Raw genomic sequence first — 20124 nt, 5'->3', positions numbered from 1 at the left:
TGCAGATTATTGGGTTGGTTTTACCCCCACTGAAAACAGGATCCAAAGATGCTGATAAGATCAGCTTTACAGAGACAGGGGAGGAGAGGGGTGGTACTGAATCTCAGCTGCTCCAGCTGATAAAGACAGAGAGCCGAGGGCTATACCAAGCAAGCTGCATGCATCTTAGTCACGAAGAGGGCACGTACCCCAAGACTGCTGTGGGTTTGCTTTGAAGTGGTAGTGCGTGCTGCTGCTGAAATAGGCTTTCATACCTTCCCTTAGCTAGGTATTCTGGTTTTTCCTCTGGGGCTTGTGTGGCCATGTTCAGAGCTGTCAGTGAACTGATCTCACTGAACACAGGTTTCTTTGTGAACTGGGTTAGTTTTCAGCCCGATCAGTTCCTTCGTGCAAGTTATGTTGCAGCACAACTATTTGTGTAGCTGTGATAGAAACACATGGCTTAAGGTGGGAGGAACCATGTTTTTCACAGCACCTAAGGCACAGTTCCCCCTCAAAATAACTGCAAATACATGATGCTGTTTTTGATGAGAAGGACTATTGGGTTCTACCCATTCAAATTCAGTTAAATTGATCAAGAAGCTGTTCTTTAGTTATTACATACAGTTAGCCCGTGGCCTTTTAAAGAACTTCAGAGGGTGTTGAGTTTACTGGGTTTGTTGATCACAATATGAGTGCAACTCCAAAGACTCAGCAGAGTCGCCATTTCCTAATATATGATCTCATACAAACCTGGTACCTGGGGCTCTGGCAAGAGCAGCTTGTATCTGAACTCTGAAGACATTTCAGATACTTTGACTTTGTATCCAGGTACAAGAAATCCATACCACTTACAAAGGAAGATTTATCTTATTCTTGGACTCTTTAGATGTCTATTCCTGGAGCTCTGAGTCTCAGAAGAAAAATACCAGTATATGTCCCCAAGATTCCTGTTTTCTTCTGCCTTTATCATGGTAAAATTGAGTACAGATGTGACCCAAGCTCAGCTTTTCTTTGCACTGTTGTATGCAAATTGCTAAGGAATAGTTAAATTCTCAGGTTTTAATCACTTCATCAAGAATTATTATTGGTGTCTGTGCTTCATAAATGTTGACCTGAACTGCGTTAACATGGCCCCTATGAAAGTTTTGCCACCCCAGCAAGTGACCGCTGACAATTAACCTCGACTGTTTCATCTTACAAAAGTCACAGATGATATTCTGAAGAAATCTGATGTATTTTGAAGAAGACAGGTCATGTCAGAGGGGATTTCTTTATTTTATTAAACTATATCTTTAACACTACTATTTGTGGCTGGTTGGTGTGTTTGTTTTGAGTGAAGTCTTAATTAGATACTATAGTTCTAATTCTGTTAAGTTTGTGTTCTTTGAGTTGAAGAAGAGTTTATGTTGACAAGTATTAGAATCTGAGGCAGCTCTTATTTTCACCCTGTCATTTAGAAAGGGAGAGAGGAATATGGCTGTTGTATCACTTCTGTACTGTAAATCTTAATGTTACTACAGACATTAGTATGTGAGTCTGGTTTTAAGTAGCCACCCGTAGTTAACTGTCTTTAGACTCTTTCTGATGTTGACTGTCTCATAGCAAGGGTGGGAAGCAATTACGTGCCTCTTGCCAAATGTTACAGCCAGCCTCTTACATGTATTTAGGCATTGAAGTGGGCTGTCCAGCTACTGCTTTCCTGAATATTTTTTTGCTCCTTTTTTTTAAGTCATCTTTTTTCCACAGGTATACCACATCTCTGTAAATATTCTGGGTTTTCTCCCTGTAATATCTATTTATAAATATTTAGGTTTCAGGAAGAAATTCTAGAAATGTAAATTACTTGTGCATGCTTTGGAACTGCATCTATCTCCAATTTCTTAATTACTTGTGACCTGTTATTAGAGTACTTGGAACTATGTCAAATTTTTCTGTATCCCTGTTTAATTGGTTATACCTTTCTGCAGCTTAAAGCATAATTTTAGGGTGTTTCCCAACTATTTTTTTTTTTCCTCTTCCTATCCCCTTAGCAGCAGTCATGTTCAAGCTTATACGCTGACAGTTTTGCCACATCTTTGAGGCTGTTTGAGGGCAGTTGCTTTGCCAGCTACTCTGGAATTATCACTAAATGAGAACAGAATCTGACTCCTCACTCATTCCCCAAGGAACTGATGGTTATAGCTGATGCATCTTTATTCTGCTATGGAAAGAATCCTGTACTTTTAGGACTGAAAGATGAGATCTGAGTTGACCTAAACCTTTCCTATTTATGTTTCTCTTTATCTTCTAGTCTGAAACAAAAAGAATCCAAACTTCCTCAGTTCTTTCTGTGCAAGCAAAACTGGCTAGTGACTGTTAGTTCTTGCATCTATAAGAAGATACATTGCACGCTACCCAGGGACTTCAGTCTCATCACATCCCCAATGATATAATGTCCTTTTTTTTTGGTGTTGACTTTTTGGGAAATACTTTTCCAATGTCTCTCCAGTTTCAGTATGTTCTTGCAAGGCAGCAGGCAGTTTTTCCTGGCAAATTTGTAGCATCTTGAATCTTCATGAGAAGAGTACAGTATATATAAGGTGTGCAATAGGAAAAGTCTGGAGGCAGAAGCAATATCTGAAAACGGCTCTCACAGAATCCTTCTATATGCTATTCATGTAGAAGACAATTAAAAAAAAAATCCTCCCAACATCATCTTTATTCCAGAGAGCTGGATCAGCTTGGTTTCTCCCCCACATTTCTTTCTCCAACCAATTTTTTGATCAAAAATAGTGATTATAGTGCAGCTATTTCCTCTGTAATGAGTTTGGTACAGTTCCCTTGGGAAGCATCTGGTGCAATCCCTCAGCTGTCCCCAAGCATAGTCCTTCAAATCATCTGTTCACCCTTGGGGGTAATTTGCTGGTAAACTCCACAGGAGTTGCCCTGGGAACAGTTTCCTCATGCAAGGCTCTCATTGTTGCTGCTCACTTTCAAAGTGGGCTTGCAAAATACTCATTTCATAGTTTCAATAATGCAGCTTACTAGCATCATCTGTTGCCTCCTGTATTTCTCTTGCTTAACTCTTTGGCTTCATATGTTCCTCTTTTATTTTAAATGCCATGGCTTCCCAGTTCTGTGACTACTTAGACCGGAGACCTCGGAGTAGTTGCATTTTAGAGAACAGTTTTTCAGCCTTAAACAAGGCCAAACCTCTGCAAGAAGTCTGTTCTAGTAACCATTTGCAGATGTTACTTTCTCTAACAAAAATGTGAAGTGTGACCAAGTTGAGATTAGTAGGCATTGTGCAGCCTAGCTAGCACCTGACACCTCTGACGTGCCTCTTGTACGCAGGTGTGTTTCCTTAGTGTGCAAACACAGTTCTTGCCAGAGCTTGCTCCAAAGTCTGGCTCTGTCTAATGTTTTCCTTATCTGGCACTCCCAAATTCCTCATTCTCTCTCCTGCAGGGACACACTAACCCTTTCATATCCTGGCCTGAGATAGTAACACTCCTCCACAGTCTTGTTTTTCAGAGGGGGTAGCACACCAGCTGTATAGCTGCGAAAGTGCAGCCTGGCGCTTTGTGTGCAAAAAGTCAGTCTGGACCCTGACTGTCAGACTTAAGCCTTGATTTATGATGCAATTCAGCATTTCTACCGGGAGAAAGGATGTCTATCCTGTATAAGGGAGCAATATGAGACCTATGGTAAAAAAGGAGTATGTTTACACTTCCATGAATAGAAAACCAGCTTTAGCAGACCAGTTCATGAGCTGCCCATTCCTATCCAAGGAATCCTTCTGAGTCTTACTGTGTAGGTAGGACTAAGTTCAGCATAGTTGTTTCCTCTGGAAGGCTGCAGCTCTTGCTTGCACACAGCCTTTAATATCTCATCCAAAAGGTTTTCCTCTTGTATTTCCAAGGAAGCAGTTTAGCAAGTACTAGAAAAGAAGACAGGAAAAGAAATCCTGTTTACTTTCTCTGATTTTTTTTTTTTGTGAGATCTCAGCATCTTTTAAATGTTTGAATACAACTTCTAAGTTCCTGATTCCCACAGTGGAATGCAGAGCACCTACCTAAGCAGTACAGTGAAAAAATTAGGATTTAAGAATGAGACTTAACACTGCTGTCATGCTTAGCGTATAGCTGCTTATGGAAAATAAAGGGGAGATGAGCAAGCCTTAATATTGCCTTTTGCACCTTGTGCTCAAGGCTGCAGTTAAATGCTTCTGTCTGCTTGCAATCCTCTGTCTTCAGTTCTCTGCTACTTTCTTCTTGAAGATGGGAGATTGCTGGTTTGGTTCTTTCATCTGGCTGAGGAAAGCTAGGCAGGACCTCCCAAGATCCTAGAGAGTGCCATAGCTGGTAGGCTGCCAGATAATAGATGTGGGAACTACTACTCCCATTCTTGCTGAAGCAGTGCAAGAAAATAAAAATTTAGGATGGATTGGTTTAAAGAGAATGTGCAAAAGCCTGCACAACTCTAACCCAGTGATTAAGATGCTCGTTAGGATGGAGCATTTCTTTGGCAGTTCCTGTAGCTGTCATGAAAAAATAATTGGGGTAAATGATCAGGCAGTTTTTTGCAGGTAGGAAGCAGACCTACCAACCGAACCCAACCTATCTGTAGAGTAATAAGGAATAATGCTGAATAACTGCCTGTTTCGTAAGCAGTTACCTATACTGGTTGATGTAACAGAGCTGTAGGAAATACCTGTTTATGCAGTTGAAAAGTGTACAATAATGTATATATGCACAAAAACGTGTATTAATTCTGGTATTTCTTAACTTTTCTGTACCAATTGAAACCTTGATATTTACTGATTTTTGTGAATCTATGACATGCAATGAATAAAATATTTTATGAGTATGCAGCTATGCATATTCTGAAACTAGGTAAGTGACATTCTCAACTTACACTGACAAGTTAGGGGGCAGTATATGATGGTATATGGTATTTGTTACGTTACTGATTGGCTTTCATGGCTAATCATTGCACAAATATTTAGCAAAATGTGGTTGTTGCTTGAGAGTTTATGGTTTTAGCAGGAGGTGACAGATAAAAAGAGTAAGAAACATTATTTTTTGCTGTCTTGTGACTGTCTCACTTGATTTTGATTGAAAGCACCTTGGGCTGGAACCCTGTTTATGTTCAGTATTTCTAAAGTGTTTAGCCTTTAGTGCATGGCCAGTCTCTTAGTTGTTTTTATATTATCACAGACTGGTTTGGGTTGGGAGGGGCCTTAAAGACCATCTGGCTCCAGCCCGTGCCACAGGCAGGGACACCTTCCACCAGACCAGGTTGCCCAGAGCCCCGTCCAGCCTGGCCTTGGGCACTGCCAGGGATGGGGCACCCACAGCTGCTCTGGGCAGCCTGGGCCGGTGTCTCACCACCCCCACAGTGAAGGATTTCTTCCTAATAGCTCATCTAAATCTCCCCTCTTTCAATTTAAAGCTGTTGCCCCTTGTCCTATCACTACATGCCCTTGTGAAAGCTCCCTCCAGCTTTCCTGCAGCCCCCGTCAGGCACTGGCAGGCTGTGCAGGGTCTCCCTGGAGCCTTCTCCTCTCCAGGCTGAACCACCCCAACTCTCCCAGCCTGTCTGCACAGCAGAGCTGCTCCAGCCTCTGAGCATCTTCATGGCCCCTCCGGCCTCCCTCCGACAGGTCCGTGTCCTTCGTGTGCTGGGGCCCAGAACTGCACGCAGCGCTGCAGGGGGATGTTAGGACAGCACGAAGCAGAGGGGGAGAATCACCTGCCTTGACCTGCTGGTCACACTTCTTTTGGTGCAGCCCATGATACAGTTGGCTTTCTGCTCTGTGAGCACATGTTGATGGCTCATAGTTGATTTTTAATCCACCAATGCTCCCAAGTCCTTCTCCTCAGGGCTGCTCTCCATCCGTTCTCCACCCAGCCTGTACCTCAACCCATGTGCAGGACCTTGCACTTGGCCTTGTTGAACTTCATGAGGTTTGCAGGGGTCCACCTCTCAAGCCTGTCACAGTCCCTCTGGGTGGCACCCCTGCCCTCCAGCATGTCGACCACCCCACACAGCTTGGGGTCGCAGCAAACTTGCTGAGGGTGCACTCAGTCCCACTGTCCGTGTTGCCAACAAAGATGTTGAACATTGCCAGTCCTGATTCTGACCCCTGAGGAACACCACTTGTCACTGGTCTCCACTTGGACATTGAGCTGTTGACCACAACTCTTTGGAGTGTGACCACCCAGCCAATTCCTTATCCACCAAGTTGTCCATCTGTCAAATCCATGTCTCTCCGGTTTAGAGACAAGGGTGTCATGCGGGACAATGTCAGATGCTTTGCACAAGTCCAGGCACATGACATCAGCTGCTCTTCCCTTATCCGCCACTGCTGTAACCCTGTTGTAGAAGGCCACCAAATTTGTCAGGCATAATTTGCCCTTAGTGAAGCCATGTTGGCTGTCACCAGTCACCACCTTATTTTCCACATGCCCTAGCATAGTTTCCAGGAGGATCTGCTCCATGATCTTGCAACTGTGAAGACCAAACAACAGTCACCGTATAGCAGCTGGCTATACCCTGCACAGAGTTTTTATAGGTATCGCAGCAGAGGTGAATTTTTGGGAGAGACTTAATAATCAATAAAGCTATGTTTTTGTAGGAAGGGGGAAAGAGTTCTGTGTATTTAAGCAGCACAGGAGAAACAGATGTTTGAATTATTTTGGTAAGTAGGTGGCTTAAATACTGGATAAACTTCCTATGAAACCTGTTTAAGTGAAGCGGTTAAAGGCAATGTATGTGTATTTTCAGGAATTTCTGTAGCTGAGCAGGTGAGATGTTTAATTGTAGTGTTTGCTTCTTTGTCTGACTTCCTACAGAAAACTGGAAAGATAATGTGTTTTATGAATTTTTCAATCATAACTTGTGCTTTTGTCATGTTACACCTCCGCTATGATGTTTTCTCTTTTTGTAGGGTGAAAGGGGATTCCCAGGCTTGGAAGGACAGCCAGGTTTGCCTGGCTTTCCAGGACCAGAGGGACCTCCTGGTCCAAGAGGCTCAAAGGTAAGTCCCAATTCACTTGAATTGGATGAAAATTCTAGGTAGTGTTTGCTTGCTGATAGTGCAGATGCTAAATCATTCCAGAACTCCAGATTATCATTGATTTCATAGTCAAAATCTTCAGATGTTGGGATATGACAGGTTTTCTGTTGGATTGGTTTGAATAGTCAACCAGAGGAAAAAGATTGCTCAAAGTTTCCTGTTCTTCACCTACACACGTGCTTGCAAACACTACATGTGCACTTGTATCCTCTCACTAGGTACTGCAGATTAAGGTTAAAGAACAGGTTTGGCAAGGTGCTGTAATGTAGTTTTATTAGTCCTTGTGATAATGCGCTCCATTGCTTAGTTTACTGGTAAGAGTGGTGCTGGGCTGTCAGCTGCCCGGAGGGGTCCCACCACAGGGGTAAACTGTTGTTTGCACCTGGTGGCATTCCTGGCTTGGTTTTGGGTGAGGCAATGCAAATGAAGGCCTCGCTGAACCCATGCACAGACAACTGAGGAATGCTCCTTGCTTTCCTTGGAGGGTTTTGATTTATTTTTATTTGCTACTGAATTACATCACTATGCTCAGATGATGTAATATAGCATTAAAATGTTGAAAAACCTTCCTCTAAATGCATTTATGTTTAGTATACACAAGATTATCCGGCATCTACCATTTCTTTTGCAAATGCTCACAGTATAAACTAACAGAAGCACAACAAAAAGAAGCAAAGGGAAAAGTAGGTAGGTGGTAAGAAAAAAAAACAAAAGGCGACACTAAAAGAAAAGATAAATTGGATATAATGAGAGTGAAACCACAGGAGGGTCTTGGACTAGAAACGCTGGTTATATTTTTATTTCATAAATGCCTTTTCTTCTCAAGATTTTTATAAGAAGTTCTGCGTTATCCATAATACAAAATAATCCTGGTACGGTGTCCATCACGTTTAGTGTTGTATGTCTCGTGTTGCCCACAAGAGGTCACTGTGGGATATTGGATGACAGCACATGCCCGGTACCTGCGTGTAAGCAATCTTAAATAGCTTTTTAAAAAAACATTTCCTTTGAGTCATGGTTTGTCAGCTGTAACAAATACTTTTCAATTCAAAGTCCAAAGCCCAAAATAAAATAACTTTGAACACTTTTACTCGGGAAATTACAACTAATAAAGCTTTTAGTCCACTTACTACAAACGCATAGAAGAAATTGTATTATGCGTACAGTTTCATTTGATAGAAAGGCAGACTGCAAAACTTGAGTGTGTTTTGTTTGTTTGTTGGTTTCTTTTAGGGTGATGATGGACTTCCAGGGCCTATTGGACCCAAAGGAATCAGAGTAAGTGTTGATGCAGTTTTGGGGGATATATTGGAATTATGGGTAAAGACTGCCAAGCATGGAGTGTGTCCTCACAGAAGTGGTGATTTATGGGATGAAAAAATCAGCTTAAATCTGAAGAATAATTTATCTACCAGCTAGAAAAGATTGTATTACATTTTACGAGTAATATAAGGTTACATAAGTAATACAAAATTCTGTATTGCTTGATTTACATTCTTACCATTACTATAACTCATTAGGGAAAGTGGCCCCAATATTTGTTTGATCTGTTTTACTATACCGAACCTAAACATGTGGCAATAACTTTGCTTCAGTTTATTCTGAAGTAGACACTGTATACATAGGGTCGGTATGGGAGAAGCCGATTTGTCTTGAAATCCTTTAGGTTTTGTGCCTTTGCTTTTTCTTCTTGTCAGACCCCTCAGCTGGTGACAATTGATGTATCTCTGACTTCATTGAGACACATCCATTTTCCATACCATGAGTGTTCATTTGTTTTCTGACTATATCTTCATAGTATTACTTTAGTTGTTCTGCATTGTCTTCTCTATGTTTTTGTGGATATTTCGCTGATAAAAGGGTAAGAACCTTGATGGCTGTCCAGCATGGCATTCTTTTTTTACTGGTGATTCAGATGTTTCTGTTTTTCTTTACTCACATATGCACAAATAGGTTGCATTTACATTTAATAAAATCTTGGTAAATCCTTTTGCACTTCCATTCATACCATACTGTTTAAAACATATGTGGTTAATTTCCTTCTAGGGACCACCAGGGCTTCCAGGATTTCCAGGAACACCAGGGCTTCCTGTGAGTAGGAATGAACTGTATAGATATGAATCTATTCCCTTTTGTCTTTCAGGCCCAGAAGAACATCCTGCAAGCTAATTCTCCTTTCCTTTTTTTCACTTTAAAGGGATTACCAGGGCAAGATGGGCCACCAGGACCTCAGGGTATCCCAGGATGCAATGGAACAAAGGTTGAATCTCTTTAAAATTCTTAATGATGCATCCACAATACAATGGAGTTCTTGTTCTCCTGCCTGTAGCCAATAGGTTTAGTTTCTTATGTGCAGCAGTACTTGTCATTACTGAGTTGTGCAGGTAATTCTAAGACAATGCAGATTTACACATGCATCTGAGAGAAGGGGTCATGGTCTGGTGTGTAAAGCCCAAATTTTGCCAGAAATTGGCAGCACCGAGCCACAACATATATATATACAACCAACTTATATACACTGCAACCAGTGTAGTTAAATTCTTTGTTCTAATCCTTAATTTTATAGCTAACAAGTGAGAGGAGTGTCGGATAGTTGGATCATACGCTGTATGTCATTTTTGTAGTAGACTCATGCTGCCAAAGAAAACTCATTACCTAACAGTGGGACTTTTTAATTATCAATTTTTAATAATATTGCATTGAAGATACTGATTCAGTATCCTTCTTGAAAGGAGTCACTTTTATTCTAACGTGTTACTTAGCTTCACATTATGATCGTTCCATAAGAGAAATTGATCTTTTATAGCATTATATCTGTTTTCCATCTCTGTAGTATAGTACTTTGCCTGGAAGTATGTGGAAATATCTAAATATGGAAAGCTCTGTTTCAATCATTTGTGTGATTTAACAAACTATATATAGGCTTTTTATATTTATTGTTTATATATTTAATGTTTGTTTATATTTGTTTGGTTTACTTTATCCTATAGCTTGTTGCAATACAATTTGCTTCTCTGAAGTCATAAGCTAACAATGAAATTGGACTTTTCAGTCAAAATTTGTTTATCTGGTTGTGTTATGTTTTGATTAATTATTTTCTTCATCCCTAAGGGAGAGCGTGGATTCCCAGGCAGTCCAGGTTTTCCTGGTTTACAAGGGCCTCCTGTAAGTAAAAGATTTCCTGATCAGCTCCCTGTAATCCATTGAAAGACTTATACTTAGGTCTGTGAAAGATCAGATAAATATCAGCCTCTTTTTGCAGTTCTTATGTACTTTTAATAAATAAGAATCTATTTTTTTTATGGTTAATCAGAATTCTAGATATCCAATAAAAGTGAGGTTTTCTGCTGCATGCTGTGGTAAAGCTAATAAAAAGCCCTTTGAATTCTCATATGCTGAGATGCTTTGCCACCTGCAGAAAAATACAAATACATGTATATGTGTCAGAGAAGAACGATCTTGATACTGTCATCCTGTACATCTAAAGATTCTTACTGGTGATTAGTGGGGCAAAAAAAGACAGTGTAGGATGTTTTCATTGGAAAACACAAGGTTGTACAGCAGAGTGACTGTCAGAACCAAAGTACAAACAGAAGGAAATGCAGTAGACAGTACAGATAACAGGAGACAATAAAGAAACAAATTGCTAGGAAATGGAAATGTAGTCCCTTTAATGCTCAGCATTCAGTGTGAAAGTACTGTCATTTTTCCACTTGATTCTGAAGATGATAAAAATTTATTTTCTTCTATTTCATATCTTTTTTTAGATTTCTGTCTTTAATGCTTGCCTCATGGTGTAGATCTGATTACCGGTTTGCAAGTGACATACCAAAGATTTATTTCTATTGATCTTTTTTTATTTTTTGTTTCTTTTAAACAAAGGGACCCCCTGGTCTGCCAGGTATGAAGGTAAGTGTTCTGTACTCACACATCACAGTATTAACCAGGCACAGGTGTGCATTGTGATCAGTGCGATCTGACATAAATAACCTACTTGCTTTTATGCAAGACCATGGACTCCACTGGAATCTGGAGTGACGTTCTGCAGAAAGCTTAGTGTTTCTAGGCCACTCCAGTGCAACTAACTGGAAATTCTGCAGTAGCTTTACTCAGTTTTTAGTCAGTAGTTCCAGAAGTAGTAGATTGTTTTCTGAAGCTGGTTTCCTTGCAAGTGTGAGAGACAGTGTCTGTTTGTATTGTGAGGCATCGAGTTAGGAAAATGCCTATGAAAACCCAAATGCACCAGTAGTCTACCGGTCCGTGCTCAAGAACACTACTAGACACTATGCAATAATAACTTACAACATCCAGTGAAGAGAATAGTGCAACAGCTTACATTCCTTTTGAAAACATGCTTTCTACTGTGTAGAAAGTACATAGATGTAGATAGTACATAGATGGCTTTTTCTTCTAATGTAAGTAGTCTCATAGTTTGACTTTGGACCTTAAGGACCTCTCCTATTTTTTAAGGGGTGGGGGGTTTTTTTGTATGCTTGACCTATTTGAGCATGGGCCAAAACATCAGGTTTGATTCAAATCTATTTGAAAGGAAACTTGACCCACAGAATTATTTCAATAAACTCAAGGACAGCATAACACTGGTGCTGGCAAATTGTGACTATTAAGCTGAATTGTTTTTCTCAGTGACTTTTCTTCCAAATTGTTTTAAAGATAATAAAAGGTAAGCTGATCAGAACATACACTTTTAAAAGAAAGATATTCCCTGAAATTAATAAGAAACTGTGCTTCAGTGTAGAACATGAAGCATGACTTTTATAACAGTATACTCAGCATTAATCTCATGAGGTTGGACATTGCAAAAAGCTGAGTGAGCCTTTTTTCTGTTGTGTCCTATCCACAGCTTTCCCATGGAGCTAGAATGTCTCTTTCTTTATTTGTATTTCAATCCCTTAATCTTTTGGAATTTAAATCAATGCTGATACATTTGTACATACAAAAAAAAAGAGCTTTTAATAGTTGGCACTTTAGCCATTTAAAGAATCCTCATCTCTCCTAAAAAGAGCTGTTCTTGGAGAATCTTGTACTACTTATATTAAAGAGTACTGCTAGGGTGTAGCGTAACTCTTAGTCTCTCAGAGTCTTAAGAGCCTTTATGCATCCTTTGGAGTCAGAATGGTGGTAAAGAATTGTAAAATGTACTATTAATTAAAGTTAACTCTTCTTCTTCCAGGGTGAAGCAGGTGAAATAATTACATCCTTCCTGCCAGGACAGAAGGGCGACCCCGGATTTCCAGGTCTTCCAGGGATACCTGTAAGTTGAGTAAAGTACTATTAGGCTGTGTTCTGCCAAAAAGATAAGATGAAAAGCATTTGCATTACAGGACAATTGGAACATTTGGTGCTAGGGGATCCATACGTTTATGTGGAGAAGCAGGGCTCACATTTAATATACCTCTAGTTCATGGCCCGAGGGAAAGTAAGTGCCTCCGTGTTGCTTTTAATAGAGTGATGCACAGAGGCCAGAAGGGTCCCTGGTCAGGAAAGTGGTATCCAGCAGACAGCAGTACTCACAGTTACTGACTTGCTTCTCTGTTCCCTCTGCATTTTTACCCCTTCCTAGACATTCTCTGTATCAGTTCTGGAGTTCCTTTCCCTTCTTCACCCTGAGGTAAAGCCAGAAACATCTGCCTTTCTGGCCTGTAGCCACTATTTTGGGTGGTGAGAAGAGAGGGTTACGTCTCAGCTGTTCTCTTCATGTTGTACCTCCTGAACAGTGTTTCTGTTCTCCCAGCAGTCTTCTGTGAAAACAGCTAGTGACTCCAGGCCCTGTGCTTCCCCACTGAGCCATTCATTGCTTTAGTGGAAGAACAAGGGGAGCAGAAAATGAGTCTATCGGCCTGGACTGGACAGCAGCCAGACTCCCATTTCCTGGTACAGAGAGGCAAGCCCCAGGCTATTCTGACCAGACTGAGCCTGTTAGCATTTCTGTTCCTCTGATCTGTGCTTCCCTATTGTCTGTTTCTGGCTGGGAGGAATCACAAATACAAAGTGTTTTGTTGTTCTCTCTCAGTGCATGAAGAGAAAGAAAGAGCAAAAGTAGTTCAAAAGAAACAAAAAAGCATTCCCTTATCCAAGCCAAAGACATGTATTGATGTTGAGAGCAGAACACTCCTAACATGATGTACACTTCTTTAGGCCTTTCCACAAGGACAGATTGGTAGGTTAGTGGTCAGCTTCTTTGATTGGACATGTATGGAGTGCCGGCTGTTGAGGTTTTTTTACCTTTTTTACCTCACTGGTTTGGTCTTTTTGATAAAAAGGTGCTTTTCTCATAGCCTCCTCAATTTTCTCAACAGGGCCCACCTGGCGCCATGGGAATACCAGGTCCAATTGGCCCTCCAGGGCCCCCAGGTTTGACAGTAAGTTTCTTTAACCTGTTACCCATAAAGTGTTAAATGGGGCGGTTACTTCTTTGTTTCACATGCTCAAAGGCAGGTCAATAAAGTGCAGAAATCTTGGTAGTCAAGACTTGGTATGAAGACAACAGGAACCGTGCATCCAGTTCACCCTGGAGCTGCTACTGTACACCTTTGAATGCGATATGTTTGAAACAGCCTGTTCCCAGGCCTCTTCTCCTTTAAATCAGGCTGAATTGTGGTGCGGGCTCCTTGTTTGTGTGAAACCTGAGGGACAAAACAGCTTATTTAGACCAGGATCATTCTTCCTTCAAGGTTTAATGCCTATTTAATTTTATGTGACTCTCCACTTAAAGGAAGAACGAGTTTCTCACATATTTGTGAGGTTGAATAGCATGAGGAAGAGTTCTCGCAGGAAAGCAAGGTGCCTTGTCAACATGGGTATAATGCAGAGGAGTCACTGAAATCATTGTTAATGTAGCGACATTGGGTTTTGATGGTTTGTTTCTCCACATACACACAAAAAGGGGCATGCAAAGTGCTTGGAAGTGACTTCTATTTTTTGTTTCCTCTTTTAATAGGGACCTCCTGGTCCACCAGGGCTGCCAGGACCTAAGGTATTTTCTTTCCCTCATTGATGGTGGTGATGGACTGTTTTGTTTTTCTTTCTGTTCATTTGTGACTTCTAAGGGCTGATGAGTTATACTTTTTGCAGGGTAATATGGGTTTGAATTTCCAAGGACCCAAAGGTGAAAAAGTGAGTAGGTGATCATGATGATATTTTTGCTTATTTTCAAAATATTTATGCATGCCATTTGGGTTTGTATTGCCTGTAGAAAACTGCCGTCTTCTTGCACCTTAGGGTGAACAAGGTCTTCAGGGACCTCCAGGGCCACCAGGACAAATTGGAGAACAGAAGAGACCAAATGACATTGAGTTTCAGAAAGGAGATCAGGTGAGTGGGAAACTATATCCATCTGCAATGAGCATGTGATCAAGCTGTAACCTCTATTGGTTTAGCTTATGTATACTTGCATCCTGCTTACTGCAGAAGTTCTATTATTTTTCTCAAAGAACTGAATATTTTGGGCCTGAGTACTTTTTCTTTAATAGAAGGCATGCCAGTCACATTAGCTCAGTTACTTCCCTTAGTAAAATGACTATTCTTATGAAAATCTCTTAAAGGATTGCATAGCAACAGTAAAAGCAGTTAAAATATTCTCGTTCCATGGAACACCCAGGCTGTGATTTTCAAAGCTGTCTGGGGATTCAGATTCCCATTAATTAACCATCTATGCCATCCATTGTGAGGAAGCCTTTCAAAAATTTTAACTCAATTTTTTTTTCTTTTTACTTTTTTTTTTTTTTCTTCTGGTCTTTAGTGATGCCCCAAGATCTTTCTTCCTTGTGGTCTGAATAAAGTGCTTTCCCTGTTTCTGGCCTCTCAAAAGTAAATATCAAGCCATATTGTGACAGTAAGCTCAAACTTTTGGTTTGATTTGCATGGATCCTTCCCCACCCATAAATGGCAAAAGGTCATTAAGAGAATTGCCGCTTTTATTACATTTTTTCCTTTCTTCACTGGAGAACATTTCACTGTGCCATTTGATTCTGGGTGCCAGTCATAGATAGGCTGAACAGCACCAGCAGGATCACGGGTGCCTGGATTTCATGTTTTCTTTGAAGTTTCTGTGGTATTCTCAAATATCACCCTGAATAATAGAAGAGTTGAGGCAGATGCTTTGAGGCAAGAGTGGTGAGTGATGGGATTTATATCTGGTTATTTTGCAGTTGTCACTGTGTTAACTGAGCTTTAAACTTTAAACTGTTTCTTCCGTTCATATTTGGATCCATTTCTTACTTTCCACCTTGTCATCTTGGGAAATGTGCCAGAGAAGAAAGCTTTGGTATGCAGCAGTATTTTATTTTGGCAGGTGTAGGACAATGCTGCTCTTCATCTTGATCAAAACCCTTTGTTACGCTTCCTTTTAGAATAGGCATTACCTAGAGCGATCCACTGGTGTACATTTGCAATGTGCAGTCACCCTAGAAATCTCAGTCTCTGGTTTTGCCTCTGTTTTACTGGATAGTAGGACAGAAGGTAAAGAGCAGCGGGGGTCTTTATAGTTCTAAGAAAACACAAGGTGACATTTTGACCACACCATTGTTGAAGGAAAAAATCATCTGACTTTATTAGGGTCAGAGTAATTTTCCCCTGTCATCAGGGATCTCTGAAGGACTAATTGTACTGGCATTAAGTTATATAAATGTACAACATAAAAGTATTCTAACGACATTCCTTTTAAAACACTAAGACTTACAAACATAGTCTATGTGTGTTGCCTTTGACCAACATTAATAATAATTTCAAAGTTTAAAAATTTGTTTTCATTTCAACAAAGGTTATGCTTGGTAGTACACAATCAGTAAAAAATTTCAATATTACCCATATTTTTTTGTGAGATATACACAAAGTTCTGGTGTGTACCTCCACCTATGAGCTCTGACTGAAAAATCAAGTGTATAGATGGACTTGTAAAAGAGTGGGAGGCCTCCAAAAAAATAACAGAAACTCTGCACAGAAACCTTTTGTGGATTAAATAGCCTGTAACTTTTCTTTAGGTTGGTGGTGAAGAGACTTAAGAACTTGTATAAAGGTGTAACAAGACAGAATAGAAACCCTAACTTTTTAAAACACTGATCCTGTGACACTTGTCTGAGAAACACTCTACTGATCCTGACGGCCTCACAACTTCAGCAATTACCAGTAATCTAATGACTGTTGCTCCTGTAATTTCAGCAGGATCTGGCATTTGTTCTTTGTGTCTTTCCGTTTTTTTCTTCCTTCTTTTTATTATTGTATAACAGCTGCAGGCCACCAAACCAGCTGCTGCAGTGCACGCAGGAGGCAGTTGTGTCTTAGTGGAGAGAATCTAAATAAACAGGATGAGCAGTTAGTAAAGTTTATAGATGCGCTTGAAGTTCCACACAAAGAAAGAATAAATATGATCCTTCACCATTCATAGTACTTGGAAATCTAAATGACAGGGGAAAAAAAGATTCTTTTTTTAAAAAAAAATCAGCAGAGCTACTAGGAGTTATGAAGGCTTTAATCATCTTTTTCTTTGCCCATGCTTGACAGGGTATTCCAGGTGATCCAGGCCCACCAGGACTTCCTGGGCCACAAGGCCCTCCTGTGAGTAGTCCTCTTTTAGTTCTTTTTTTATTGCATCTGTATCAGAACTGTAAATTCATTCTACTCTGGCTTGTGGACTCAGTTTAAGATGACGTTTGTGTGTCCAGGGTCTTCCCGGTGGCGTAAAAGGTGAAAAAGGTGAGCAAGGAGAACCAGGCAAAAGAGTAAGTAGTCTGCTTAACCAAACACTTATCTTTCCAATCAGTGTTATCTTTGAGAATTAAGCAAATGTTGAATTCGGGTGGGGCCATCAGCCTCTGGGTAAGAGACTTCTTTTATTTCTCCATAACCTGGCAAACTAGTAGATGACACATCTGGTTCATGAAAGTGCTTCTAGGTGTCGACCTCTCAGTGCTTTCTGGTAGAATTATCTACATGTAGATCTTAGTTTTGGGGGCTAGAGAAAATAATTTGAATGATGTTACCTGATTACATGTGGAAACCTTCTTCAAAGTTGTTGGACTGCTTGACTGAAGCAGCAGTTTTCTGTTTCGTTTTTGAGAGGGTCTTCATTTGGTTTATTATGTACTGGGTTGCCAAGCAGCATGAAATTAGTATATATTTAAACTGGTCTATGTAAACTCATTCTCAGTGAGTTTACTTGTGAGGTGAGTCACAAAACCAAACCTCTGAACGCTGCATTAAGAACAAAAGTCCATTTGTCACTTCCCACGAGACTACTTCAGTTTATCTGTCTGGGCAGGGGACGAGTTCAGGATAGCTGCATCTAGGGATAGCATGAGTCACTTTGTTCCTGTCTAGACTCAAATCCATCCTGGAATTTAAATATACTTGGGTTTCACAGCTCAGGAAAGCTGAGGAAAATCATAAAAGTGCTAAGAAATAGAATGAAAATAGCATGGGCTGAACCAGCAAGGAAAAGACAAGTTGCTACCAGCGCAAAGCATTCTGTATTTTCACTTTCACATCTGCTGAACCCATAGTGTCATCAACATAACAGGCCCCTTTGAAAACAAGACACAAGTATTGCTCAAGTTAATTGGACAATATATAAACACTGTTTAGAAACATGCTGGTAATAGGTTTTCCAATTTCTGAAGGAAATAAATACAGTGGAAACAAATGTTTGGTATTCTAGATGAAATCCTTCTTAGTTGCTGAGATTTACAGGAGGGCTTTGATTTGCCTTCTTTAAGGAACATAACAAATGAGGCAGATTTACAAAGCCAAAATTCTCATTATATTTTGAGGTGGTTTTGAATTTTATTTTCTGAGTTGCTTCTCTCTGCAAAAGTAAATGGGAACCACATAAATTTGCAAAGATCTGAAAGGATGAAAGTCTTGAGGGGATATGGCAGATGTCTTTTGCCAAAGGTTGTTCACCAACATTTTTGTTTGTTTTTATTACTCTGAATTTGGGCATGCTGCATGCTTAAACTGCAGTTTTGCTCTGAAATTACTTTAAAGCTGCCTTTTAGGGCCCCATATGATTCTGTGTCGTTCAAACCCATTTCAGATATACTCATAAAATGTCAGTACATGTAATCAAACAGGTAGTTCTGCAAATCCACAGGAAATCTTAAAACCTCATTTTTGAGAATCAGAACTCATTACTAATAATAAAGAATTCACAAATCACATTATACTCTAATACACTGTGTCTGTCAGGTCTTACTATCAACTTCTCAATGACTGAGAGTTGATCTTGACACTGGTGAAATTTAATGACCTATTCTAGTTATGTTGCAGCAGGTGACCCCTATACATACCGCTTCTGTAATGCTAACAGTAGAGTTCTATTTGTCTCGCCCAGTGAATGGTCTGGAATAAAGTGGAGCTCACTACTTTTATTGCAGCAGTGGCAAATCTGTTCAGCAAGAATATGTGGTTTTTAGAAGTCACTTCTATTTTTGTTGATACTATTCTTCAGGGAATTGCATTTGGTTTAAAGGAGGGTTAAAATTCAAACACAAAAATGTTTTTATTTAATTTTCACTAGTCACATTATACTAATATCCTAATTAAAAATAATGTTCTAGTGTTTAGGGAGTTAGGATCTGTTTTCCAAATAAAGGATTTCTCTAATGTTAGCATAAAAGGAGTTATTAAACACAATGAATTAGCAGTAGTTAACTGGAGATCATTTTGTGCTCTATTCGCACATTTCTTTGAGACTTGTCATGGTTTTTTGTGCTCTGGTTTTCAAAATGAAAACCTCAGTTTAGATAATTCCATTGACTATACTTGATGGTTTTGACACATGTGTCACAAGGACTGCATTCTTGAAAAATGGGAAATAAGTAACATAATTTCCATAAGAATTCTTCACCACCGAAGCATTTTATTTCAATGCGTGTTTATGTCTTTGAAGGGAAAGCCTGGCAAAGATGGAGAGCCTGGTCAGCCTGGTAGGGATGTGAGTAACTCCTACATTTCTAATCTAAGCAGACTCCTTATAAGCTTTTCTTCAGATATGGAGAAGATCTGAGTGTGATTCTCTTTTCTTGAAGGGTTTACCTGGTGGGCCTGGAATAAACGGTGCTCCAGGAAGAGAGGGTGAAAAGGTATGCCCATTTTTTTTATATTATTGCTATAGTAGCTTAAAGATCTGCCATCACGGAGTTCAGTTCTGATTGAGCAGTGATTGCATTCCCTATGCTATTACAGTGTTGAAAAATATTTGTGATAACTTTCTTTTGTAATAATGCGCACTGTAAAAAATGCTCCTAATTTCATTGTAGGGTGAAAAAGGTGACATCGGTCCCCCTGGTCCTCCTGGAATTGTAAGTTGCTGATCTTTTCTTTCTGCATTTGGTTGGCAGTGTTGTTTTGTCATAGTTCTTGGGCGACTGTGAGTCCTGTCTCTGGGTATAACAATAACAGAACCAGTAAAGATTTCATATGTTCACTAATAGAAATGATTGTTTCCTTCTTTCCAGATAGATTCCATGCTCTAGTATTTGCTAGGTAACAAACACAATGCTAGACTATAACCTCAGACCAGCAGAAATTTAGTCAGCTTCACTGAAGTCTGTTATAACTGGCTGTTGGCTTGGCAGTTGAAGTGCTTCCTATTGGAGTGAGCTCTTTACTGGAATTTTACGTGGTATTTCAGTGGAGCAGGAAAAAGCATCCTGTCATTGGTCTAAGGTTCAAAGTGTGTTGAACTTTTCCGCCCTCACATTTCTTTACCATTCCAGTGACTGCTGGCAAGTTGTTTCACATGAGCATGAAATTTACAGGTCATTTCAAGACCAGGCATTGATGCAGCAGTGGGACCAAAAGGCAGCAAAGGATTGCCAGGACTGCCGGGAGCCAAAGGGGAGCGTGGATTCTCTGGTAGGCCAGGCCCACCTGGCTTGCCAGGTTCTCCAGGTAGGACTGCAAACATCAGAATAAGTTATATGCTCAAATGTCTGAATGGATATTTAGGTTCACAGTCTCTCCACGCTCCTTTTGACAGATGGACTGAGCAGAAAGTAAAGGCAGAATTATTCAGAGCTACCTTTGAGCTTGAAGGGTGGTCCTTAGCTTACGGGGATAATATG

The 20124-nt window shown here is 40.1% G+C and overlaps 1 protein-coding gene across 1 annotated transcript in view; it reads left to right on the top strand.

Annotated features, from left to right (window-relative positions):
- The window catches only part of COL4A5 (collagen type IV alpha 5 chain), an 86171-nt gene that overhangs the window by 29995 nt on the left and 36052 nt on the right, over positions 1-20124 (top strand). Inside the window, exons 3-19 of the mRNA XM_055727499.1 lie at positions 6914-7003; positions 8276-8320; positions 9089-9133; positions 9240-9302; positions 10154-10207; positions 10925-10951; positions 12234-12314; positions 13360-13422; positions 14001-14036; positions 14135-14176; positions 14282-14374; positions 16562-16615; positions 16723-16779; positions 18948-18992; positions 19087-19140; positions 19318-19359; positions 19819-19951. Of these exons, the coding sequence (XP_055583474.1) occupies positions 6914-7003; positions 8276-8320; positions 9089-9133; positions 9240-9302; positions 10154-10207; positions 10925-10951; positions 12234-12314; positions 13360-13422; positions 14001-14036; positions 14135-14176; positions 14282-14374; positions 16562-16615; positions 16723-16779; positions 18948-18992; positions 19087-19140; positions 19318-19359; positions 19819-19951 (1024 nt within the window). The remainder of the gene's footprint in view (positions 1-6913; positions 7004-8275; positions 8321-9088; positions 9134-9239; positions 9303-10153; positions 10208-10924; positions 10952-12233; positions 12315-13359; positions 13423-14000; positions 14037-14134; positions 14177-14281; positions 14375-16561; positions 16616-16722; positions 16780-18947; positions 18993-19086; positions 19141-19317; positions 19360-19818; positions 19952-20124) is intronic.

This window comes from Falco cherrug, chromosome 15 (genome assembly GCF_023634085.1).
Source record: "Falco cherrug isolate bFalChe1 chromosome 15, bFalChe1.pri, whole genome shotgun sequence".
Classification (NCBI taxonomy): domain Eukaryota; kingdom Metazoa; phylum Chordata; class Aves; order Falconiformes; family Falconidae; genus Falco; species Falco cherrug.
The sequence above is the reverse complement of the archived record's forward strand: the minus strand, read 5'-3'. Positions and strand labels throughout refer to the sequence as shown.